General features: G+C 42.8%; 1 protein-coding gene across 1 annotated transcript; it reads right to left on the minus strand.

Annotated features, from left to right (window-relative positions):
• Positions 1–27,492, minus strand: slc4a1b (solute carrier family 4 member 1b (Diego blood group)). The gene is made up of 16 exons (XM_038990452.1): positions 27,333–27,492; positions 22,262–22,397; positions 18,698–18,767; positions 18,495–18,537; positions 17,865–18,049; positions 17,272–17,482; positions 14,126–14,329; positions 13,702–13,850; positions 12,753–12,947; positions 12,119–12,367; positions 11,689–11,778; positions 11,170–11,336; positions 10,261–10,502; positions 1,270–1,439; positions 715–888; positions 1–289 (listed from the first exon to the last, which is right to left on the minus strand). Exons 1-16 carry the CDS (start codon positions 27,490–27,492, stop codon positions 209–211), a joined length of 2,526 nt encoding a protein of 841 aa, XP_038846380.1. The 3' UTR covers positions 1–208.

Below are 27,492 nucleotides of genomic sequence, written 5' to 3' on the forward strand. Positions count from 1 at the left end.
TAATTTTCTTTTACTGACAATTTCTTATATTTGAAATCTAAGGGTCATAACCTACTATTTGGGCTTCATGATGGTTTAAAAACAGTCCAAAAGATATATATGTCAGTTCATACGGTAGTCGACAAAAACAAGAATCCTATTAAAATACTTTGTCATGTCAGATAAATAAAATAAAGGGCTTTTGGATAAAAATGACGGGTCCAGATGTCTACAATGGCATCTGAGTTTCATTGTAGACATCCTGTCCAGGTTCCTCCTCAAATGTCACCTTAGCGTCGTCGGCGTCCAACTGAAACACAACAGAGCAAGGAAATACATAACAGTAAGGAACAATCTCATTCGATGTCAACCTCAACAAACATTGTGCTCATTGGTTGCTTTATGTATGAGACCAAACCAAACAAAGGCCTTCGATTGACTGATTTCAAATGAAGATTCAACCCTCAATGATGAACATCATGGTATAGATGAGGGTGGGAGTGAGGTTGTCTGTAGGTATGCTTCATTGTACTGTATTGTTCTGTATTGTACAAATAATAATAATATGCCACTTAGTAGATCATTTTATTCAAAGCAACTTGTAGTACAGTGGGTGCATTCCTTTTTTCGTATGTGTATCTGATCCCCTTCGGGAATTGAACACACAACTTTACCAATACCAGCACCAAGCTTTAATAATAGGACCACACACACAACACCCTGATGTCTACTTACACATTTCATCTCCAGTTCGGTGAAGAAGCGTCCGGTCATGGCCATGCGGAGGGGGATAGTGAGGATGAGAACGAAAGGCAGGGCCAGGGAGGCCGGGCTGGACTTGACGATCCACAGCACTGCAAGACACACCACCTGGATGGCTGTGTATAGGTGCATCCTGCCCGTTGACACCTAGTGCAAGTATGAATAGGGCGAAAGGGAATTCTGATTCTTATTTATTTACTAATACCATCTCCTTTTTGAGGGAGTCCTAGCCAATACACAAGAATACAGAGGCATGCAGCGTGATATCGTAATCTGGTAATCTGACCTACAAAAACAAACACATCATAACCAAAATATGACATCTTTCCCATGGCGTCTTGATCTAGTCTTTAACTGGTTGTAAGAGTCCAGTTGGTTGTAATCTGGTTATATTGCCTCTTCTCAACCAAAAAACAGTTTATAACTAGAAAATGGTGTCATAAAGACGTCACATCATATGCCACATTTTGCCCAGATCCCTGATACAGTGGGCATACTGTGTCAGGGATTTGCTGTCTGTTAATATACCCTGGTGGCGTAGGGCTCATTGGGGTGGTATTTCTTGGGGACGAGCAGGAGCAGAATGCGATCCCACAACTGGATCCCGTTGAGCGAGGTGATTCCCATGTAGAGGAAGATCCCGAACAGAGCCGTCATCGGAATCATCTTCAGGATGGGCTCCATGAGAATGGACAGACCTGGATACAAACAGGTATTAATTAGCTTTGTCAATACAGGTGAAGGATGAAGATTCCCCTAAACACTGATGGGGTCAGTTTTGCATTTCCCCCACTAATGGTTAAGGTTAGGATTGGGGGGTGAAAATGATCCTAGATCTGTTTTTACCTAGGGAAAACAATACTACAGTATAAAATGGGCCACTATCTATCAATAATACTGCAAAAAGGACACAGTGAACAGTTACTGTATTGTGTGTGGCAGTGGAGGCTGGTTGGCGGAGTTATAGGGAGGAATGGCTCATTGTAATGTCTGGAATGGAATCAATGGAATGGTACTAAACACATCAAACCCATGGAAACAATGTGTTTAACTCTGTTCCATTTATACCATTCCAGCCATTACAATGAGCCCGTCCTCCTATAACTCCCCCCACCAGCCTCCCCTGGTTTATGGCTATATCCTATGTGTATGTTTCTCAAGGTTTTTGTATTTAGTCAGTGGTGTAAAATATTTAAGTAAAGCTACTTTAAAGCACTACTTAAGCAGTTTTTTTCTTGGTATCTTTACTATTTATATTTTTGACACATTTTACTTTTACTCCACTACATTACGAAAGAAAATAATGTCCTTTTTACTTAAAATATTTTTCCTGACACCTAAAAGTACTCGTTACATTTTGAATATTTACCAGGACAGGAAAATAGTCCCATTCACGCACTTATCAAGAGAACATCCCTGGTCATGCTTACTTCCTCTGATCTGGTAGACTCACTAAACAGTGTTGGAGTGTGCCCCTGGCTATCCTTAAAAAAAAATCTAAAAAGTGTGCTTCCTGGTTTGCTTAGTATAAGGAATTTGAAATGATTTATACTTTTACTTTTGATACTTAAGTATATTTAAAACCAAATAATTTTATACTATTACTCAACTACTATTATACTGAGTTACTTTCTTACTTCAGCCATTTTCTATTAAGGTTTACTTTTTTACTTTTACTCACGTATGACAATTGGGTACTTTTTCCACCACTGGAATTAGTAAACATCAGGTCATGTACTCTGCATATGGCAGGTGATAATCAGACAGCTATATCTTTGTACTTGTTCCCCTGAAAATATGGTTGTTTATTGCCATTTCGAAAGGTTGTTTCTGTGGTGATTTTGACTTCGAAAGGAAACCGAACATAGTGTACAAATTATTTTCGTGGCTCCTATGGTTATTGTTATACCTTACAACCAGGGCTCTTAAGTGGTACCATTTTGGTCGCATATGCTCTTATATATTTGGCTGTGCGACCTGAAATGTAATTTTGGGAGCACCAGTGGGGCCAATTTTTTAAAACAAGTTAATAATTGTTGTAATGATTAGGCTTCACTGTACCGTTGTTCCAGAGTTCTCTAGAGCAGGTATGTGGTCACCTGTTCGTCGAACATCTCATTCCAAAATCATGGGCATTAATAGTTGGTCCTCTCTTTGCTGCTATAACAGCCTCCGCTCTTCTGGGAAGGCTTTCTACTAGATGTTGGAACATTGCTGCGGGGACTTGTTGGGCGATTAGTTTGCATTCTGGCTCGCAGTTGGCATTCCAATTTATCCCAAAGCTGTTTGATGGGGTCGACACCGATCTCGACAAACCATTTCTGTATGGACCTCACTTTGTGCCCCTACCTTTTGTAAAGGTATATGTGACCAACAGATGCATATCTTATTGCCAGTCATGTGAAATCCATAGATTAGGGCCTAATGAATTATTTTCAATTCACTGATTTCCTTATATGAACTGTATCTCAGTAAAATCGTTGGAATTGTTGCATGTTGCGTGTATCTTTTTGTTCAGTGTAGATCTGTCATTCTCATTGAAAGGAAGTCTAAGAAGCAGTAGATCTGTTCCATGAGCTCTATTTCTATGCTTCCCATTCTTAAGTTTTGTTTTTGCGTATTTTACTTTCGGTTTTGTACACCAGCTTCAAACATTTAAAAATACTATATTTTTGCTTGTGGAAGATATTATAATTCACAGGGGTACGCGCAACGCCGTCGGAGGTACGCCAAATAAAAATGTGATTCAAATTCTTCTTTTCAAACAGTACATTTATATTTTACAACGAGGCTATACATTTGGGTGAGTTTTTTTCTCGCCTGAGTAGCCTCGTTTCACTAGCAAAAATAAAATCAAACCATCTAGTGTTCAGCGAAATAACAACACAATGTCAAATACAGGTAGCCTAGTCAAACAATTAACATCCAATCACATTAACCGTTACTCTCTCACGGGAAACCTTCACTCTTAAGCAGACATTTAGAAACGAAACATGACAAATTGAAAAATAAGCCATGGGAGTTTTTTGAGCGAGAATAAAGATGACTTTTGAGTAGTAAGACATGTATAAAATCAACAGATACCATTAATAAGAAGGGGCTAGAAGCGTCTTATATGGTGAGCTACCGAGTGACTAGGACAGGCAAGCCCCATACTATTGTGGAGGACTTAATTCTTCCTGCTACTGCGGATATGGCTGGGACAATGCTGGGGGGAAAGGCCAAAAAAACTATACAGAGAATGCCTTCATCAAACAACACTGTTTCACGACGCATCAGTGACACGGCAGGAGATGTTTAGAAACAATTACTGCTTCGCATACAAGACAGTGAATTATATGCGTTACAGCTGGATGAGTCAACAGATGTGGCGGGCCTGGCACAGCTCCTGGTATGTGTCCATTATGTTTTTGGGGGGTCAATTAACTTCTCTAGGATAGGGGGCGACATTTTCACTTTTGGATGAATTGGTGCCCAAATTGAATGGCCTCGTACTCTGTCCTAGATCATATGATATGCATATTATTATTACTATTGGATAGAAAACAATCCGAAGTTTCTAAAACTGTTTGAATTATATCTGTGAGTAAAACAGAACTCATATGGCAGGCAAACTTCCAAACAGGAAGTGAAAATTCTGAAATGGGTCGCTGTGAAAGTCATCGCCTATTCAATTCTCCTATATTTATGGATCTGTATGCACTTCATACGCCTTCCACTAGATGTCAACAGGCAGTAGACCGTGGAATGAAGCGTTTAGCTTGATGTGGGACCGGATGAGAGCCATTGGAGTGACTGGTCAGGCAGATTGCCAGTTCTTGGTCACGCACACTGGGCATGTGATGTCCTTCTCTGCCATGGGTTATATAGACATGAAGAAATGCTCCGTTTGGGACGTTATTGGATATATATGAGAAAAACATCCTGAAGATTGATTCTCAACTGAGTTTGACCAGTTTATTCGATTTGTAATATCACTTTTTAAAGTTTTCGTTCATTAGCGTAAATTTGTATGGACACGTGAACTACACATGCTAGCCAAAGTTGCTAATTCAACAGAAGTAATGGACATTATAAAACAAAACAACGATTTATTGTGGAACTAGGATTCCTGGCACTGCATTCTGATGAAAGTTCATCAAAGGTAAGGGAATATTTATGATGTAATTTCGTATTTCTGTTGACTCCAACATGGCGGAGAATGGCTGAGCGCCGTCTCAGATTATTGCATGGGATGCTTTTTACTAAAGTTATTTTTTTAAATCTAACACAGCGGTTGCATTAAGAACCAGTGTATCTTTAATTATATGTAAAACATGTATCTTTCATCAAAGTTTTATGATGAGTATTTCTGTATTTCACGTTACTCTCTGTAATTATTCTGGCTATTTTGGAGCCATTTCTGAACATGGCGCCAATGTAAAACCACGATTTGTGGCTATAAATATGCACATTATCGAAAAAAACATAAATGTATTGTATAACATGATGTCATATGACTTTCATCTGATGAAGATGTTCAAAGGTTAGTGATTAATTTTATCTCTATTTGTGGGTTTTGTGAAAGCTATCTTTGCTGTGAAAAAATGGCTGTGTTTTTTTGGATATGGTGGTGAGCTAACATAAATATATGTTGTGTTTTCGCTGTAAAACATTAAAAAAATCGGACATGTTGGCTGGATTCACAAGATGTTTATCTTTAATTATATGTACAACATGTATCTTTCATCAAAGTTTTATGATGAGTATTTCTGTATTTCACGTTGCTCTCTGTAATTATTCTGGCTATTTTGGAGCCATTTCTGAACATGGCGCCAATGTAAAACCAAGATTTGGGGATATAAATATGCACATTATCGAAAAAAACATAAATGTATTGTATAACATGATGTCATATGACTGTCATCTGATGAAGATGTTCAAAGGTTAGTGATTAATTTTATCTCTATTTGTGGGTTTTGTGAAAGCTATCTTTGCTGTGAAAAAATGGCTGTGTTTTTTTGGATATGGTGGTGAGCTAACATGTTGTGTATGTTGTGTTTTCACTGTAAAACATTTTAAAAATCGGACATGTTGGCTGGATTCACAAGATGTTTATCTTTCATTTGCTGTATTGGACTTGTGATTTCATGATATTATATTATATTATTTACCTGTGGCGCTATGCTAGGCTATGCTAGTCAGCGTTTCTGATGACAATGATCCCGGATCCGGGATGGGTGGTTCAGAGAGTTAAGGAAGACATCCTCTTCTGCAAACCACTGGAAACCAGGACAACATGAGAGGATATTTTTAAAGTACTAGACAGCTTTGTGACATCAAATGGACTTTGGTGGTCAAGATTTGTTGTTTTCTGTACAGATGGCGCAAAAGCCATGACAGGGGTGACATAGTGGAGTGGTAACGCGCGTGCAAGCAGTTGCTCCCGACACTACTTGGGTACACTGCAGCATCCACCGAGAGGCTCTTGCTGCCAAGGGAATGCCTGACAGCTTGAAAGGCGTTTTGGACACTACCGTGAAAATGGTTAACTTTGTTAAAGCAAGGCCTCTAAACTCTCGTTTATTTTCTGCATTATGCAATGATATGGGCAGCGACCATGTAACGCTGGTTAACAAGGGGCAAAGTACTGACACGTTTTTTTGAATTGAGAGACGAGCTTAAAGTTTTCTTTATTGACCATCATTTTCACTTGTCTGACCACTTGCATGATGATGAGTTTCTCACACGACTGGCCTATCTGGGTGATGTTTTTCTTGCCTGAATGATCTGAATATAGGATTACAGGAACTCTCCACAACTATATTCAACGTGTGGGACACAATTGAGGCTATGATTAAGAAGTTGGAGCTCTTTTCTGTCTGCATTAACAAGGACAACACACAGGTCTTTCCATCATTGTATGATTGCTTTGTGTGCAAAATACAAATAGTCTGGGTAGCCATTTGATTAGGTGTTCAGGAGTCTTATGGCTTGGGGGTAGAAGCTGTTTAGAAGCCTCTTGGACCTAGACTTGGTGCTCTGATACCGCTTGCGTGCTGTAGCAGAGAGAACAGTCTATGACTAGGGTGGCTGGAGTCTTAGGGTCTTCCTCTGACACCGCCTGGTATAGAGGTCCTGGATGGCAAGAAGCATGGCCAAGGTGATGTACTAGGGCTGTTCGTGCCTTGCGGTCGGAGGCCGAGCAGTTGCCATACCAGGCAGTGATGCCACCAGTCAGGATGCTATCGATGGTGCAGCTGTATGGTGGTGGATCTGAGGACCTATGTAAAATCTTTTCAGCCTCCTGAGGGGGAATATGTTTTGTTGTGCCCTCTTAATGACTGTCTTGGTGTGCTTGGACCATGTTCGATTGTTGGTGATGTGGACATCAAGGAACTTGAAGCTCTCAACATGCTCCACTGCAGCCCAGTCGCTGAGAATGGGGGCGTGCTCGGTCCACTTTTTCCTGTAGTCCACAATCATCTCCTTTGTCTTGATCATGTTGAGGGAGAGGTTGTTGTCCTGGCACCACACGGCCAGGTCTCCCTATAGGCTGTCACGTCTTTGTCGGTGATCAGGCCTACCACTGTTATGTCATTGGCAAACTTAATGAGGGTGCTGGAGTCGTGCCTGGCCGTGCAGTCATGGGTGAACAGGGAATACAGGAGAGGACTGAACACGCAACCCTGAGGGGCCCCTGTGTTGAGGATCAGCATGGCGGATGTGTTGTTACCTAGCCTTACCACCTGGGGCGGCCCGTCAGGAAGTCCAGGATCCAGTTGCAGAGGGAGGTTTTTAGTCCCAGGGTCCTTAGCTTATTGATGAGCTTTGCGGGCACTATGGTGTTGAATGCTGAGCTGTAGTCAATGAATAGCATTCTCACATAGGTGTTCCATTTGTCCAGGTGTGAAAGGGCAGTGTGGAGTGCAATAGAGATTGCATCATCTGTGGATCTGTTGGGGTGGTATGCAAATTGGAGTGGGTCTAGGGTTTCTGGGATAATGGTGTGGATGTGAGCCATGACCAGCCTTTCAAAGCATTTCATGGCTACAGACGTGAGTGCTACAAGTCGGTAGTCGTTTAGGCAGGTTACCTTGGTATTCTTAGGCACAGGGACTATGGTGGTCTGCTTAAAACATGTTGGAACATGCTCAGAGTTTCTTGCCTTGGCAAATTGTGCTGTTAAGACACTGATGCCCTTTGCAACCACGTACCTATGTGAGAGTGGATTCTCAGACCTCACTAGCATGAAAACTAAATGCAAGCACAAACTGTGTGTGGAAAATGATATAAAACTGAGACTCTCCGATACAACCCAACATTGCAGAGTTATGTGCATCCTTTCAAACACACCCTTCTCATTTATGTATTTATTTATTTATTTTTACCCCAATTTCGTGGTATCCAATTGGTAGTAGTTACAGTCTTGTCTCATCGCTGCAACTCCCATACAGACTCGGGAGAGGCGAAGGTCGAGAGCCATGGGTCCTCCGAAACACAACCCAACCTAGCCGCACTGCTTCTTGACACAATGCACATCCAACCCGGAAGCCAGCCGCACCAATGTGTCGGAGGAAACACCGTACACCTGGCGACCTGGTCAGCGTGCACTGCGCTGGCCCGCCACAGGAGTCGCTAGTGCGCGATGCGACAAGGATATCCCTGCCGGGCCAAACCCTCCCTAACCCGGACGATGCTGTGTCAATTGTGCATCGCCCCATGGACCTCCCGGTTGCGGCCGGCTGCGACAGAGCCTGGGCTCAAACCCAGAATCTCTGGTGGCACAGCTAGCACTGCGATGCAGTGCCTTAGACCACTGCGCCACCAGGGAGGCCCACACGCTTCTCATTAACCTGTGGTAAGTTATTCACAATTTTTGATGAACAAATACGTTTTTATATGCAAGATTGATAAATAAAGAGCACAATTATTGATTATTATTATATTATTATTTGTGCCCTGGTCCGATAAGAGCTCTTTGTCACTTCCCACCAGCCGGGTTGTGACAAAAACTCACACTCATTCTTATGCTTAATAAATGTATTGTATAGTGTGTGTGTGGCAGGCTTACAATGATGGCAAAAAACAACATTGAGAGTGAGCTGACCCTGGTGCTAGAGGGGGTACGCAGCTGGAGGTTGAATATTTGAAGGGGTACGGGACTATAAAAGTTTGGGAACCACTGCTCTACACTATACTTGCTTGTTTTGTCACATAAACTGAAATTAGGCAAACTATTAGAATTTTAGCAACCAGGAAATGGCGGCGCGATTCCTGCGTAGTGCATCTTTAAAGTTACATTGTTAGGACAGTCACCATTTCGTTACAATACGATTTGGCACATTTTTTATATTTTCCATATATTTTAATAAAAAAATATATTTCTTAGAAATACATTTAAATGCATTTTTTTGTATTTACCAAATATAGCGATAAATACATTAAACATATATTCTAAAATACATTATTTAATGTATTTCAGAATGTATTTTGAACTACTGTCACGACTCCGACCGAAGGTGGCTCCCCTTCCCGTTCGGGTGGCGCTCGGCGGTCGTTGTCGCCGGCCTACTAGCTGCCACTGATTCTTTCCTCCCCCTCCTTGTCTCTTTATTGGTTACACCTGTTATGCGTTTGTGGTGATTAGTTGGGCTTTATTAGTCAGCCGGCCCGCCTGTTTCTTTGTGCGGGATTGTTTGTGGTAACATTTGTGTATGTTGGACACGAACGTGTTTGTTCCTGTTCGTGGGTTTTGCTGGATTGTTTTAGTCCCCGTGTTTGGGGCATTTGTTTTTCAGCACCCAGTGTTTCGTGGGGTGGCCTATGTCCGCCGTGTGTGCATTAAAGAGCACTACCTTGAACTCTCTGTTTCCTGCGCCTGACTTCACACCCACGACACCCAGATCGTTACAACTACATTAAGTCAAAATACTTTAATAAAGCACTACTTAAGTATTTTTGGCGGGTCTCTGTACTTTACATGACTATTTATATTATTGACAACTTTGACTTTTTTTTCACTACATTCCAAAAGAAAATAATGTACTTTTTACTCCATACATTTTCCCTGACACCCAAAAGTGCTCGTTACATTTTGGATGCTTAGCAGGACAGGAAAATGGTTCAAGTCATGTACTTATCAAGAGAACATCCCTGGTCATCTGTACTGCTTCTGATCTGACGGACTCACTAAACACACATGCTTCGTTTGTAAGTGGTGTCTGAGTGTTGGAGTGTGCCCGGCTATCCATAAAAAAAGAAAAGAAAATGGTGCCGTCTGGTTTGCTTAATATAAGGAATTGGAAATGATTTATACATTTGCTTTCGATACTAAAGTATATTTTTGCAATTACATTAACTTTTGATCCTTAAGTATATTTAAAATCATATACTTTTAGACTTTTACTCAAGGAGTATTTTACCTGGTGACCTTTTACTTGAGTCATTTTCTATTAAGGTACAGTATCTTTACTTTTACTCAAGTATGACAATTGGGTACTTTTTCCACCGCTGTGATCAAGTAGTGAGGTCACTCACCGACGAGCAGAGCCACCAGAATCCCACTGACCCTCTGCTCCACAACCTTCTCGATCTCCGGCTTGGGCCCCTTGCTCATGACGGTGAGGGCGTTGGCGTGGGTAACCGAACGCACGGTGGTGGCACTCAGCCACGGCACGCCAAAAATGGCACCAAACCCGCCCATGCCCACCAGGATGAGGAGGTCCAGATGGAAGCCGGATCCCTTGACCATCTTCCTCTCCGGCTTACTCACAATCAGACTGACAAGGAAGAAAATAAAGGTTTGGTTATGGGTAAAGGTTAGGGGTAAGGATTGTGTATCTATGGCCTTGTCCAGAAACAATCCTTAGAAACAAATGTGTAGGAGATGGGGAATAGGGGTTTTGGACAGGGCCATCATAATGTAACCCTGTCCAGAAAAAAACAACCTAGCCCCTACAACCTACAGTAGCCTTTCTGAGGGCAAGGTGGAGATACAAGTGTAACAGTATAACTTTAAACCGTCCCCTCGCCCATACCCGGGCGCGAACCACATCAACAACTGACACCCACGAAGCGTCGTTACCCATCGCTCCACAAAAGCCACGGCCCTTGCAGAGCAAGGTGCAACACTACTTCTAGGTTTCAGAGCAAGTGACGTAACTGATTGAAACGCTAGTAGCGCGTACCCGCTAACTAGCTAGCCATTTCACATCCGTTACACAAGCATATTGCTCTCTGAGTATGTTTCCACAATCAATTATTATTCCATATCTCAGTTACTTTTGTAACTGAAATTTCTATCCAATGACTTATTTCACAATCACACAATTTCACTTGTAAATGGCCTGATTTACAAGTTAAATAACCAGATTTTTGGCAAATGGCCTGATTTTAAACTGTAAACGTTGTAAATCGCCTGATTACTGATTGACAGCCGTCACTCACGTGGTGATCTGGGACTCGAGGAAGATGAGGATGAAGACGAGACAAGCGGGCACACAGCAAGCGAACATGACCCACACGGGGAAAGTCTTGTGTTCGCCAAACGGGTTGATGAGCCAACCTCTGGCAGCAGGGTTTGACACCGTCAGACCCTTGGGTACTGCCAATTTCTAAGCAGGGAAAGACACCAGTTAGGGTGGCGAACTTTTAATTAATTTGATCTATTCCTACCTCAGGTAAGTTACGCTTATTATGCTCAACTCACACTACAAGTTTATTCTATAACAAAGTGAATTTATACTTTAGTTGAAAGTAGGGTTGAAAATACTTTATAAAATATGGTTTATAATTTTGTGTAGTCTGAACATTTCCAGAAATGTCATAGAAGTCATAGAAATAAGGACTTAGCTTGAGTGCCAGTCTGTTTGTGCCACCATACCAACATGTTTGGTCCGACAATGACAGAGCAATGGAGTTGGAAAGAGCACAAACATATCTGAGACCAGGCTAGCAAGGACTAACCTGGGTGTACGCATCCTCTATGTTGATGTCCACAACACACATTAAGAAAATAGCAATGGGCACCCCAAAGTCCCCAATCAAGCGCCTGATCTGAAAGGCAGACAAACACATAACAACAAAGCTTGACAAGTGTATCTGACTGGTTCCAAGGCTAGTGCCGAGTACCCTGTCTTATAATTTAAAGTGCTTATAGCACTTGAATAATTTAATTGAGTTGAACTTTATTGATCCCCAATCCGGGAGGGGATGGGAATGTAAAAAACATTGTTAAAACTAAAGATACAAGCCCTATTGAAAGGAAACCATGCTACAATTGAAATGAGTCTGTTGACGTTATCCTCAATGTGTGCATTGTTGTATTCAAATAGCTGAGGCCACTTTCAATGTACATTCAATTGTCGAATAAACATGTATTAATTAATATCATTACCTTTCCAGGTAGGAAGGTCCCGTTCTTGAACTGGCGCAGGAAGAAGGCGATTAAGAAGCATCCAAACATGAGGCACATGGAGAGCAGGGCCGTGTTGGGGTAGGCCCGGTCCAGGATGTTGATTGTGGTGGTGGTGTTGCCCGTGCTGTTGTCATACAGGTGGTTGTGGATCACCACTGGGTGCCATGGGTCCTCCACCGTGTTGTTGAGGTGGTCGTAGTTCAGGATCAATGGGTGGGCCTTGAAAATCTACAGACAGCGATTGGATGAATGTTGATTGTGCTTTTTGAAAAAGCTGTATTTACATTCCTATTTTTTAGCAAAAACAATGATTTATTTCTCCGGTCCTTTGAGTCAAATACCAGTAATGGATATTGAAATAAATTTAAGAGAGAGCAATAGGATTGGAGACAGTGGAGTAATGTAACAGTAATGACAGTGTAATAATGTAATGTAACAGTATTGACAGTGGAGAAATGTAATGTAATGACAGTGGATTAACGTAATGTAACAGTAATGACAGTGGAGTAATGTAATGGAAAAACAATGACAGTAGACTGAATTAATGTAACATTAATGACAGTTGAGTAGTGTCATGTAACAGGATGGACAGAGGTGGGATGGTGATGTATACCCTGCCCAGCTTGGCGAAGGTCTCATAGATGAAGATGAGGGAGATAAGGATGGAGAAGATCTCCTGGGTGAAGCGGGAGATGAAGCGGACCAAGAAACTGCCCTCGAACGCCACGATGACCACCACGATGACCACCAGCCACACGCCCACCCACACACGCCCCACAATGTACTCAATGTCCTGAGACTTACAGAACTGAATGGAATGGAATGGAAAGACTCCAGGTTATTGCCAGTGGTCAGTGATATTTAGTGGTATTCTACATATACTGTAGTCAAAGCGATATGTGAAAATGATGTGAAATTTTTCATAAAAACATGAAACTTAGTACACTTCAACAGTTTGGAGCCCTGAACATTTTCAGATATGGATCCATCACAAAAACAACTCAGGACGGCTGTGGTGGCCATTTTCCATTCCTACATAACCAAATAATGTATTTTACCTCATATCTCCAAAACCAAACATAATAACATAAAATGTTCTACGTCTACTCCTATGTTTACAATGATGCCATGCACAACTTCAAAAATCACTCCAGGCGGCCATGGTGGCCATTTTGCTATTCCGCCACAACCACCTGGCTCCATATTTGAAAATAATCAGGGCCCCAAACTGTACAAGTGTACCAAGTTTCATACTTTTATTAAAAAGTGAATATATCACCTAGAATTTGTCACATATTGCCTGGACTAATAGGATATGCCGTATGCACATCTTTAGCATTCTCATATGACCATTTACTATTCATCATACATTTCATTAAATATGATGAAACAGATATGACACCACATACATAACAGAAAGAAAAAAAAACACTAACAAAAACACTTGAATAAGATGCATCGTTGCATGCACGATGGAATATCAGTTTTATCTCAATCAGATATAGAGAGCCATAGCTCTTTAGTCATTTTGCAGGTGCTGCGTTACAAGAGGAGTCACTCACGGCAAAGAAGGCCTCCTCAAACACCAGAAGTGGGCCTGAGAAGCCGATGACCAGGACTGGCTGGGCTGCGATGCAGCAGAAAATGACTCCCTGGACACAGGTGGAGACCAGGAGCTCAGACACACCCATCATGTTGTCCACCTTATCAGCTGAAGTAGGGAAGTGGGAAAGGAGAGGTTATGGCGTTACAGACATGGGTTTGAATAGTATTTGTTTTCTTTCAAATATTTTAGTTGCATTAGATTGAGCTTGCCTAACCCAATGGAATAGTCCCCAAAGTACAAATCACACCCATCTGGCACACCTGACAGGCTCACTCTGACACATAGATAACACGAACACACATGTATATACACACACACACACACACATACATGCGAACACGTAATCAAGCATGTACAACACACACACAGACAGTATTTACCTAGCAATCCTCCGAAGGTGACGGCAGGGGACAGGGCAGCGAAGTAGATGAAGATGATAGCGGCGAGAACTTGAGCGTTGAGGGCATCGGTGAAGTCACTCACATAGTGCTCGTAGCGTCTCTTCGCATCTCGTATCATCCCGCCGAACGGCCGACCCGTACGAACCAGAGGATCCTCAGGAGCAGGCCCAGATGGTTTGGAAGCTAGGAAAAGATTAGGTATAGCTAAGCTGGGAAGGTTTGGAGTATACAGTACCAGTCAAAAGTTTGGACACACCTACTCATTCAAGGGTTTCTCTACATTTGTACTATTTTCTACGCTGTAGAATAATAGTGAAGACATCAAAACTATGAAATAACAAATATGTAATCAAATATATTTTAGATTTTAGATTCTTCAAAGTAGCTCCCTTTGCCTTGATGACGGCATTCCACACTCTTGGCATTCTCTCAACCAGCTTCACGAGGAATGCTTTTCCAAAAGTCTTGAAAGAGTTCCCACATATGCTGAGCACTTGTTGGCTGCTTTTTCTTCACTTTGCGGTCCAACTCATCCCAAACCCTCTCAATTGGTTGAGGTCGGGTGATTGTGAAGGCCAGGTCATCTGATGCAGCACTCCATCACTCTCCTTGGTCAATTAGCCCTTGCACAGCCTGGAGGTGTGCTTTGGGTAATTGTCCTGTTGAAAAACAAATGATAGTCCCACTAAGCGCAAACCAGATGGGATGGTGTATTGCTGCAGAATGCTATGGTAACCATGCTGGTTAAGTGTGCCTTGAATACTACATAAAATCACAGACAGTGACACCCGCAAAGCACCCCCACACCTGCTCTTTCATGCTTCACAGTGGGAACCACACATGCGTAGATCATCCGTTCACCTACTCTGCGTCTCACAAAGACACGGCAGATGGAACCAAAAATCTCAAATTTGGACTCATCAGACCAAAGGACACATTTCCACCACTCTAATGTCCATTGCTCGTGTTTCTTGGCCCAAGCAAGTCTCTTCGTCTTATTGGTGTCCTTTAGTAGTGGTTTCTTTTCAGCAATTTGACCATGAAGGCCTGATTTATGCAGTCTCTCATGAAAAGTTGATGTTGAGATGTGTCTGTTACTTGAACTCTGTGAAGCATTTATTTTGGTTGCAATCTGAGGTGCAGTGAACTGTAATGAACTTGTCCTCTGCAGCAGAGGTAACTCTGGGTGTTCCTTTCCTGTGGTGGTCGTGAGAGACAGTTTCATCATAGCGCTTGATGGGTTTTACGACTGCACATAAGGAAACTTTCAAAGTTCTTGAAATGTTCCGCATTGACTGACCTTTGTGTCTTAAAGAAATGATGGACTGTCGTTTCTCTTTGCTTATTTGAGCTGTTCTTGCCATAATATGGACTTGGACTTTTACCAAATAGGGCAATCTTCTGTATACCACCCCTACCTTGTTACAACACAACTCATTGGCTCAAACGCATTAAGAATGAAAGAAATTCCACAAATTAACAAGGCACACCTGTTAATTGAAATGCATTCCAGGTGACTACCTCATGAAGCTGGTTGAGAGAATGCCAAGAGTGTGGAATGCTGTCATCAAGGCAAAGGGTGGCTACTTTGAAATATAAAATATATTTTGATTTGTTCAACACATTTTTGGTTACCACATGATTCCATATATGTGTTATTTCATAGTTTTGATGTCTTCACTATTATTCTACAATGTAGAAAATAGTAAAAATAAAGAAAAACCCTGGAATGAGTTGGTGTGTCCAAACTTTTGACTGGTACTGTACTTCTAATAAAACATATTTAAATTAGAGAGGAACACTGATATGAATTTTTGTTGGGGGAAAAGGTTACAGTTGAAGTTGGAAGTTTACATACACTTTAGCCAAATACATTTAAACTCAGTTTTTCACAATTCCTGACATTTTATCATTTCCCTGTCTTAGGTCAGTTAGGATCACCACTTTATTTTAAGAATGTGAAATGTCAGAACAATAGTTAAGATAATGATTTATTTCAGCTTTTATTTCTTTCATCACATTCCCAGTGGGGCAGAAGTTTACTTACACTCAATCAGTATTGGTAGCGTTGCCTTTAAATTGTTTAACTTGGGTCAAACATTTCGGGGAGCCTTTCACAAGCTTCCCACAATAAGTTGGGTGAATTTTGGCCCATTCCTCCTGACAGAGCTGGTGTAACTGAGTCAGGTTCGTAGGCCTCCTTGCTCGCACACGCTTTTTTAGTTCTGCCCACACATTTTCTATAGGATTGAGGTCAGGGCTTTGTGATGGCCACTCCAATACCTTGACTTTGTTGTCCTTAAGCCATTTTGCCACAACTTTGGAAGATTTCTTGGGGTCATTGTCCATTTGGAAGACCCATTTGCGACCAGCTTTAACTTCCTGACTGATGTCTTGAGATGTTGCTTCAATATATCCACATAATTTTACTCCCTCATGTTGCCATTTATTTTGTGAAGTGCACCTATCCCTCCTGCAGCAAAGCACCCCACAACATGATGCTGCCACCCCCGTGCTTCACGGTTGGGATGGTGTTCTTCGGCTTGCAAGCGGCCCCCTTTTTCCTCCAAACATAATGATGGTCATTATGGCCAAACAGGCCTTGAAATACATCTACAGGAACACCTCCAATTGACTCAAATTATGTCAATTAGCCTATCAGAAGCTTCTAAAGCCATGACATCATTTTCTGGAATTTTCCAAGCTGTTTAAAGGCACAGTCAACTTAGTGTATGTAATCTTCTGACCCACTGGAATTGTGATACAGTGAATTATAAGTGAAATAATCTGTCTGTAAACAATTGTTGTAAAAATGACTTGTGTCATGTACAAAGTAGATGTCCTAACCGACTTGCCAAAACTATAGTTTGTAAACAAGAAATTTGTGGAGTGGTTGAAAAACAAGTTTTATTGACTCCGACCTAAGTGTATGTAAACTTCCGACTTCAACTGTATGTTTTTTTTAATCAAAGGGAGACCTCCATTAACCAACTACAAAATAGGTGCTATGGATGCAAGTGGGTTTTTGCAACACTTATGTATGTGTATGCTCATGTATTGATGCTATTTTAATTCATTCTAATCCATTGTATTATTGTAGAATATGTTAATGAGCCTCCACCCACATTTGCGGGGCTTCAAGTCCAGACGTAACACGGGGTCGGAGGGACGGAGCCTCTCCTGCAGCAGTTTCTTCTGGAAGCCGATGATGGACTGGAGCATCGCCCCGTCCTGGATCTCCGTGGGAGGGATCACGATGCTGCAGTCCATAAAGTCAGCCACGGCGTCCATCAGCTCCCGTTCGCCCTGCGCTTGGAACGCCGCCTGGTTGAACACCTGGGATAGAGGGAAAAGAAGAGAGGGGAAAGAAATGGGGATGTGAGAAAGTATGAGGATGATGTCTAGTGTCTTTTTGTATTGTTGTGAAGTTATATACTTTGGGCCTGTTTCCCTGACACAGATTAAGCCTAGTCCTGGAATAATTAACATGCTCAATGGAGAAATTGTTTTGCATTTCTCCTAAATGGAGAGTGTATCATGGTTGTAGTCCTCGAAACACCCATATTTTACAGACATGTACTGATGCTGGTTAAACAATGTGTCATGAATCCCGTTTTTGATGATTACCATTTCCTGTTTACCTGCTCTCATTTCCTGTACAGTTTCGCTCATCTCCACTTCCTGCTCTTTCATTGGACCTTTTAATTTGCTAACTCACTTTGTCGGCCATGAGTGCTGCCATTGCGCGGCCGGTTTCGTGGTAGTCCATGTCACTCTTGGTAGGGCCCACCAGGATAAAGACGAAGCGGACTGGCACTGGGGCCTCCAGGGCCGAATCCAGAACCTGAGCCTCCTTCAGACGCACAAATGCCACTGTGGGCCTCTCCAGGAAGTCCAGAGCTCCTGGTACACATACACACACAAACAAACATACATAAGCGTACATAGGTATGACACAGGATGTTGATGGCACCGTAATTGGGGAGGACTGGCTCATAGTAATGGCTGGAACGGAATCAATGGAATCGTATCGAACTCATCAAACATACAGTATGGTTTCCATGTGTTTTATACCACTCCATTCCCTCCATTCCAGCCATTATTATGAGCCATCCTCCCCAATTAAGGTGCCACCAACCTCCTGCGAGGTATGAGTATGCATAAACATAGACAGGCATGAAGATGCGTGCACACACACACACACACACACACACACACACACACACACACACACACACACACACACACACACACACACACACACACACACACACACACACACACACACACACACACACACACACACACACACACAGTGTACTGATAACCAATTCAGATTTGCACTTACCAACAAGCACCATAGAGGCCTCTACAGTGTCAGTTGCATCTCTCTGAGGAAAGAAAAGTGATGTGTATTGTATTTAGTCAAATCAATTATCTAAAATGGCTGTTTGAACACATTGACATTGAATTTGTGTGTTTTTAAATGTTGGTATTGTTGATCTATTACTGTTTAGGGTGACTGCTGGCTGAATGACCCATTACACGTACCCTCTCTTTGACAGAAAATGTCTGCATCTCCGCCCCCACAACCAAGGGTTGGCTCTCTACTGCGGTTTGGCTGGGGAGAGAATCACACCTTATATTCATGTACTGTATGTATAGCTCACAGAAAGGCTTATGCCTAGGTAATGTAACAGGTCCCCATTCTATGTCAGTTTTAGAGTTACGAGCAGGCATACACTCAACTGGTTTAACTGGCCCCTGGTCTGTCCCTAACAGCGGTGGTCAGTGGCATTTTTAAAAATGAGTATGTGTCACGCCTGCTCCCGCTATCCCTCTCTGGAGCTCGAGGGTGCCAGGCAGCCTTTCATTACGCACACCTGTCACCATCGTTACGCACATCAGCGCTCATTGGACCCACCTGGACTCTTTCACGTTTTTATTGCCTTCCCTATATCTGTCTGTTTCCTCTGTTTCATCCCCGTGTCAGCATTATTGTCATTTCCGTTTCCCCTGTCCAGACACTGTCTGTATTCTGTTCCTGTCCGTGGTCCTTAAATGTTCACTCCCTGTACCTGCTTCTCGTCTCCAGCGTTGATCCTTACAGAATGCTGACACCCCTATACGAAGCCTCAAGGAGGTTTTTGTTTTTTGTTTTGTTGGTGACGTCGGGTCTGGGTGCCATCGCCAATGGAATCGAGGGTGACTCAGCTGGCTTCTCGGGCTTCCACGCCTTAGCTAGCTCGAGAGGTTTCCTTGCCCCGGTTGGGTTGGCAGGCTCCCATCCCACGTCATGCCTCAGCCAGCCCATCAGGCTCCCACGCCTCAGCGGGATCGTCAGGCTTTCACACTTCAGCCGGCTCTCATGGCTCCCATGCCTCTGCCGGCTCGTCGGGCTTCTACTCCCCCAGCCGGCTTGTCCAACGCCCATGCCTCGCCCGGCCCGTCAGGCTCGCCCTGGTGTGACGCCGGGTGGCGTCCCTAGAGGGTGGGGTACTGTCACGCCTGCTCCCACTCTCCCTCTCTGGCGCTCAAGGGCGCCAGGCGGCCTTTCATTATGCACACCTGTCACCATCGTTACGCACATCAGCGCTCATTGGACCCACCTGGACTCCTTCACGTTTTTATTGCCTTCCCTATATCTGTCTGTTTCCTCTGTTTCATCCCCGTGTCAGCATTATTGTCATTTCCGTTTCCCCTGTCCAGACGCTGTCTGTATTCTGTTCCTGTCCGTGGTCCTTAAATGTTCACTCCCTGTACCTGCTTCTCGTCTCCAGCGTCGATCCTTACAGAATGCTGACACCCCTTTACGAAGCCTCAAGGAGGTTTTTGTTTTTTGTTTTGTTGGTGACGTCGGGTCTGGGTGCCATCGCCAATGGAATCGAGGGTGACTCAGCTGGCTTCTCGGGCTTCCACGCCTTAGCTAGCTCGAGAGGTTTCCTTGCCCCGGTTGGGTTGGCAGGCTCCCATCCCACGTCATGCCTCAGCCAGCCCATCAGGCTCCCACGCCTCAGCGGGATCGTCAGGCTTTCACACTTCAGCCGGCTCTCATGGCTCCCATGCCTCTGCCGGCTCGTCGGGCTTCTACTCCCCCAGCCGGCTTGTCCAACGCCCATGCCTCGCCCGGCCCGTCAGGCTCGCCCTGGTGTGACGCCGGGTGGCGTCCCTAGAGGGTGGGTACTGTCACGCCTGCTCCCACTCTCCCTCTCTGGCGCTCAAGGGCGCCAGGCGGCCTTTCATTATGCATACCTGTCACCATCATTACGCACATCAGCGCTCATTGGACTCACCTGGACTCCTTCCCGTTTTGATTGCCTTCTCTATATCTGTCTGTTTCATCCCCGTGTCAGCATTATTGTCATTTCCGTTCCCCCTGTCCAGACGCTGTCTGTATTCTGTTCTTGTCCATGGTTATTAAATGTTCACTCCCTGTACCTGCTTCTCGTCTCCAGCGTCGATCCTTACAGTATGGCTTTATTTCTACTACTGCATATTGAATGACTGTCATTCATATTCCATTCACTTAACTCAATGTAACATCAATAGGTTTAGGCTACTACATGATACTCAAATTTGCCCTATAACCATCATGAGGTTGCTACAACCTAGCCTTCAAATGAAAGTTTATAATGTGGGTACATCCGTCGGGAGACGAATTGGAGTAATCAAGGTGACAGACAGTGACACATTCAATACCACCTTGCACATTCTTGCCTGCTTCTAGCTGATCTGGGGTGTAATCATTAGTCCAAACTGTTGCAAAAAAACAGAGAGTTTCTATTGAACAAATTCAGGTATGTCCCTCCCCATTTCGTTCCGTTTGCTTCCGTTTAAGGAACGTTTTGCAACAGAATTGGCGGAATGAATACACCCTGATCACCTGCGTATAGAGTTCACTTTCATAGCAGCCATATATAGCATCATCACTTTGCTCGTTGTATAATTCCTTTTCGAATCTACATGCTCTCCTCCTCTCACCTTTTCCCTTCGCTTGTGGACTTCATTGCACAACAAAACAGCTGTCTGACCAGGCGCAAAACCCTCTCCAAGCCAAACCTTCATATCATAACCGTTAGCTGCTACACAGCCTACATAATTTTCACCCTATTAATGTTATTGTCAACAAACTAAAATTAACGCGTTAGTAAACTCACAATCCAATCCATGTGTACAATCATGCAGTACAGCGTACAGCAAGCAGTTTAGCATAAATTAATAAAACCTCAAGTTTACCTTGACTTGGAAGAGTTGCAGTGTTGGAAAGCCTTAGTCTGCTAGCTAACATAAATAGCATTCCTCTCTGAGTCAACATGTTGAGTAGGCTAAATTAGCTGCATTAGCTAAGTAAGTGACAGGTTAACAAGGAAGAAATAAGTACAACAAAATATAGCTAGCTTTCTCTCTGTCTCTGCTGCTTCTCCTTCATTTTTGAAGAAATGTATTTACCCAAAACTGTTCAACTATTGTTTTTCTCTCTCTTTGAATCAACTACTCACCACACTTCATGCACTGTAGTACTAGGTAGCTGTAGCTTTCAGTAGATTCTCTGATTCTTTGATTGGATGGGCAACATGTCAGTTCATACTGCAAGAGCTCTGATAGGTTGGAGGATGTCCTTCAGAAGTTGCCATGATTACTGTGTAAGTCTATCGAAGGGGGTGAGAACCATGAGCCTCCTAGGCTTTGTATTGAAGTCAATGTACCCAGAGGAGGACAGAAAATACCTGTCCTCAGGCTACACCATGGTGCTACCCTAGAGGGTGCTTTTGAGGCTACTGTAGATCTTCACTGCAAAACCATGTGTTTTAGCAGTTATTTGGTGTTGTGAATATATTTAGTATAATTTTATCTAAAAATAATAACTTTTTGAAAATTAAAAAATTAAAATCACTGAGTGGGATGCTCCTCCCCTTCCTCCTCACTGGTCCCTTAGTTAGTATTTATATGGACAGTGGTATGGCTTGGCTTTGAACCACCTCCGATACAAAGACCATCTGAACCCATTGCGCTAAAGCCTAGACGTTTACTTAGACAGCAAACACAAGTCTTCAAGTCTTAGGCAAGGTGACTAATCATACAAGCGTAGCTTAGTGAACACTTAGTGAACTTTACCTGCGGTTTTGGAGCAGGGAACGGAGCACCCCATCCCGATCGCTGGGCCTGATCTCTTTCTTGCTGATCAACTCGTCCACTATCTTCTCAGCGATGTCGGAGAGACTGCGCTCCACCCGGTCTAGCATCACCACACCTGAACAATCCACAGGAAACATCACAGGGTGAGAGGTTGGACAGTGCCAGGGTTAAAATAAGAATGAAGGATGTAAGAGGGGTGGAAGAGAGAGCGTAACTACGAAGGAAGGGAAACAGAAAGGGGATACAGAGTCAGTTGCACAACTGAATGCATTAAACTGAAATGTGTCTTCCGCATTTAACCCAACCCCTCTGAATCAGGACATTGATGTAGACTGGTTATATGGGAAGGAATATGCAGGTGCAGTACCCCTATAGGTAATTTCCTCTTATATTGCAACACAACCTAGAAATACAGGTTCGGACGGGTTCTATAGTTAGAGGGCAGTTGACGGAGCTCACTCGAGCTTCAAGGTCAAAATATGATCATTTCTCTCAAGATCTCATCTTGATGATATTCACTCATCTTCAAACCTGTTCAAACACTTTTCAATAAATGCTTCCTGTCCCTTTACAAGGCAGCTACTGCAACAAAGGCAGAGTTACAACATAGCTTTTGCCAATCCAGATCACTGATTACCTCACTAAAAGAAGAAGGAAGTACCCACTGGGCACAAACTGATTGAATCAACATTGCTTCAATGTAATCATTAATACGTTGGATGTCACCATCTCAACCAAACATCTAAGTGAAAGAATAGGACTAAATGAAATCAAACTTTATTTCAAGTGCATTTCAAGTTTGATAAGATTTTGTCCTCTTCTTTAACTTAGATTTTTGGTTGAGATGGAGATGTGAATCGCACATACAGTATCAAATTATTAATTTTGAGACAAACTGGATATTGAGTTGTGTTTGAAGGAGATGTATCTTCTGCTTGGATAGCTCCATCTGTGCCACTGACTTAGTCTGCCTTTAATTCCAGTTTGTCTACAAATTAATAATTGATATGTTGGATTCACGTCTTCATCTCAACAAAAAATTAAAGTTAAAGAATAGGATAAAGCCAGTGGCTCAGATGAAACTCTCCTGCGTTGTCAACCAAACACAATTCAACAATACAGTGGCAAGACAAAGTATGTGAACCCTTTGGAGTTACCTCGATTTCTGCATAAATTGGTCATCAAATTTTTACTTATCTTCATCTAGGTCACAACAGTAGAGAAACACACTCTGATTAAACTAACACACAAACAATTACACGTTTTCATGTCTTTATTGAACACACCGTGTAAACATTCACATTGCAAAAAGTATGTGAACCCTATTTAATAACTGGTTGACCCTCCTTTGGCAGTAATAACCTCAACCAAATGTTTTCTGTAGTTGCGGATCAGACCTGCACAAAGGTCAGGAGGAATTTTGGATCATTCCTCTTTACATAACTGTTTCAGTTCAGCAATATTCTTGGGATGTCTGGTGTGTACCGCTCTCTTGAGGTCATGCCACAGCATCTCAAATCGGGTTGAGGTCAGGACTCTAACTGGGCCACTCCAGAAGGCGTATTTTCTTCTATTGAAGCCATTTTGTTGTTGATTTACTTATATGCTTTGGGTTGTTGCCCTGTTGCATCACCCAACTTCTGTTGAGCTTCAATTCACGGACAGATAGCCTTACATTCTCCAGCAAAATGTCTTGATTTACATTTAAGTCATTTAGCAGACGCTCTTATCCAGAGCGACTTAAATTTTAACCTTTATTTAACTAGGCAAGTCAGTTAAGAACAAACTCTTATTTTTCAATGACGGCCTAGGAACAGTGGGTTAACTGCCTTGTTCAGGGGCAGAACGACAGATTTGTACCTTGTCAGCTCGGGGATTTGAACTTGCAACCTTTCGGTTACTAGCCCAACGCTCTAACCACTAGGCTACCCTGCCGCCCAGTTGATAAACTTGGGAAATAATTTTTCCGTCGATGATAGCAAGTTGTCCAGGCCCTAAGGCAGCAAAGCAGGCCCAAACCATGATGCTCCCTCCACCATACTTTACAGTTGGGATGAGGTTTTGATGTTGGTGCGCTGTCCCTTTTTTTCTCCACACGTAGTGTTGTGTTTTCCTTCCAAACAACTCAACTTTAGTTTAATCTGTCCACAGAATATTTTGCCAGTAGCGCTGTGTAACATCCAGGTGCTCTTTTGCGAACTTCAAATGTGCAGCAATGTTTTTTTTGGACAGCAGTGGCTTCTTCCGTGGGGTCCTCCCATGAACACCAATCTTGTTTAGTGTTTTACGTATCGTAGACTCGTCAACAGAGATGTTAGCATGTTCCAGAGATTTCTGTAAGTCTTTAGCTGACACTCTAGGATTCTTCTTAACCTCACTGAGCATTCAGTGCGGTGCTCTTGCAGTCATCTTTGCAGGACGGCCACTCCTAGGGAGAGTAGTAACAGTGCTAAACTTTCTCCATTTACAGACATTTTGTCTTACAGTGGACTGATGAACATCAAGGCTTTTAGAGATACTTTTGTAACCCTTTCCAGCTTTATGCAAGTCAACAATTATTAATCTTAGGTCTTATGAGATCTCTTTTGTTTGAGGCATGGTTCACATCAGGCAATGCTTCTTGTGAATTGCAAACACTGTTTTTTATGGGACAGGGCAGCTCTAACCAACATCTCCAATCTTGTCTCATTGATTGGACTCCAGGTTAGCTGACTCCTGACTCCAATTAACTTTTGGAGAAGTCGTTAGCCTAGGGGTTCACAAACTTTTCCCAACCTGCACTGTGAATGTTTAAATTATGAATTCAATATAGACAAGAAAAATACAATCATTTGTGTGTTATTAGTTTAAGCACACTGTGTTTGCCTATTGTTGTGACTTAGATGAAGATCAGATCAAATTTTATGACCCAGTTATGCAGAAATCCAGGTAATTCCAAAGGGTTCACATACTTTTCTTGCCACTGTATTTTTGTATTACAGTAAACAGCTTAAAGTTAAGGCTATCATAGAAATTAATGTAACAGTATTTTTTCAACCTTAAAATGTGTAACACATCCATGGCTACATTTTGAGTTTAGTTTACTGTAACTAGTATAAATGTCTTCCTACTTAATCATAGAAAGTATTCATGTTCAAGATAGCATGTAAAGGTCGCAAGTTGTGGAGATCTTCACACTTGCTGTAATCTGTGCAGAATCTTGAACAGCGTTGATCACTTCGTGTACTTTTTTTCACCCCAATTGGTAGTTACAGTTTTGTCCCATTGCTGCAACTCACGTACGGACTCGGGAGAGGCGAAGGTCGAGAGCCATGCATATTCCGAAACATGACCCCGCCAAGTTGCAATGCTTCTTGACACACTGCTCGCTTAACCCGGAACTCAGCTTCACCAATGTGTCGGAACAACCACCATACAGCTGGCGACCAAAGTCAGCGTGCATGCGCCTGGCCCGCCGCAAGGAGTCACTAGAGCGCAATGGGACATGGACATCCTGGCCAGGCAAACCCCTCTCTAACCCAGACGACACTGGGCCAATTGTGCACCGCCTCATGGGTCTCCCGGTCGCGACCGGCTGCGACACAGCTGGGATCAAACCCGGGTCTGTAGTGACTCCTATGTAGTGACGCCTGTGTAGTGACGCGATGCAGTGCTTTAGACCGCTGCGCCACTCGGGAGGCTCTGCAATATGTACTTTTAATGTAATCTCAACTGCAATCCAGGTTATTTGGCTGTGCTATTTGATGAAACACAGTGTATAAATACAACATATCTGCCATTGTATTGCCATTTGAACTTTGTTGTGCTTTTAAATGGTTGAAAGCGCAGATAAGACATTTAGATGACACCTAAACTAAAAAGCAGATATTGTTTTTCCATTGGAATTTAGTTGTGTTTTAGATGTTTGAAAGCATATTGATAACATATTGGGAATTTACAAAACTTCTGGCTGTCTTTTTGAGTCTGTGAATAATGGTTGAAATCTCAACCAAATATTACCCAAACGTCCACTTTGAAATGACATGGCGTGCCCAGTTGGCAGGCTTTTCAGTCCATTCTATTCTATTCTATTCTATTCCATTCAAATTCAAATAAATTCCATTCAGATAAGTAATACTTCTACGAGATAAGGAGGAAGAACTAATTTGAAAACTATTGGAATGGGACCTTTTCCTCCATTCAACTCTATACTGGGTCGTGTTCCCAAATGTTTTTGGCCAGTGACCCCATTTTGATAAATATAAATATATATTTTTTTTACGACCTCACCATGTAAAGAAAGTGATGTAATCAATAGCTAATGTTTCATGTTTTATTTGGGCGCTATGACAGTCTATTACAAATCAGTCTGACAGTACTTCAATCTGAAGGAAGTATGGTTTGAAGTGACTGAAATGCATCAGAAAGATATTAGGAAGTTCAGAAGATTATCAGGCAATAATTGTGCATGACATTCTGTGTAGAAAAGAACACCATCATCGCTTTCAATGATGATGTTCTTTTCCCCCCTGAGTCTGATTTGGTGCCTGGTCCTGTGCGTGGCTGGTCCTGTGTGTGGCTTGTGAGCATTGTAATAGCTTATAGCTCCAACCGTTCACAAGTTAGAGCGACATTTGTAGGAAGTAAACAGAAACCGCTTTGTTTGTCACGACCTGTTCAGCGGATATCAAAGGTTACTCACATCACAATGGTTCTATGAACCAAGCAGCAATTTTTCTCCAGAGTTTCTCTCGTGACCCTATTTTCAAATCAAGCGACCTACATGGGGTTGCAACCCCTAGTTTGTAAACGCTGCATTAGGGCATGCAACGGAAAACGTCTTAAAACATTTCAGAACTTAAAATGAAAATGAGCATTTCTCAATGGACAAGCCCAGGTAGTTCCTCCCTGTTTCAGTACATTTTCTTCAGTTTGGTGCCTAATGAACACAACCATGGGACAAAACACAAGGTTCTACCTGGACTAAGAAATGTACATTTTTGTTTTCCATTGCAAAGCGTTTCAGAACATTTTCCACTGTGTACCCTAATAAACACGGCCCTGTTCTGACCTGTGTTCATGGTGCGGCGCAGCTGGATGAGGCTCTTGAAGGTGAGGTAGGAGATGTGTGAGGGTCCCCAACCCCCGGCCTCGGGGTCGTAGCTCTCCTCATGGCCCACCCATCGGCCCGTCTCCTGCCAGAAGCCCTGCTGGTTCTGCTGGTCATTCAT

Source organism: Salvelinus namaycush, chromosome 4 (assembly GCF_016432855.1).
Source record: "Salvelinus namaycush isolate Seneca chromosome 4, SaNama_1.0, whole genome shotgun sequence".
NCBI classification, from domain to species: Eukaryota; Metazoa; Chordata; class Actinopteri; order Salmoniformes; family Salmonidae; genus Salvelinus; species Salvelinus namaycush.

Bases quoted from the DNA above. Each gene is read 5' to 3' on its own strand.
- slc4a1b (XM_038990452.1), bottom strand. From the start codon at position 27,492: ATGAATGACCAGCAGAACCAGCAGGGCTTCTGGCAGGAGACGGGCCGA. The intron at 18,768-22,261 runs GTAAAGTTCACT...TTCTCTCCCCAG, and splicing joins TCCCTGCTCCAAAACCGCAG to CCAAACCGCAGTAGAGAGCC. The intron at 290-714 runs GTAAGTAGACAT...GTTGTGTTTCAG, and splicing joins CCGAACTGGAGATGAAATGT to TTGGACGCCGACGACGCTAA.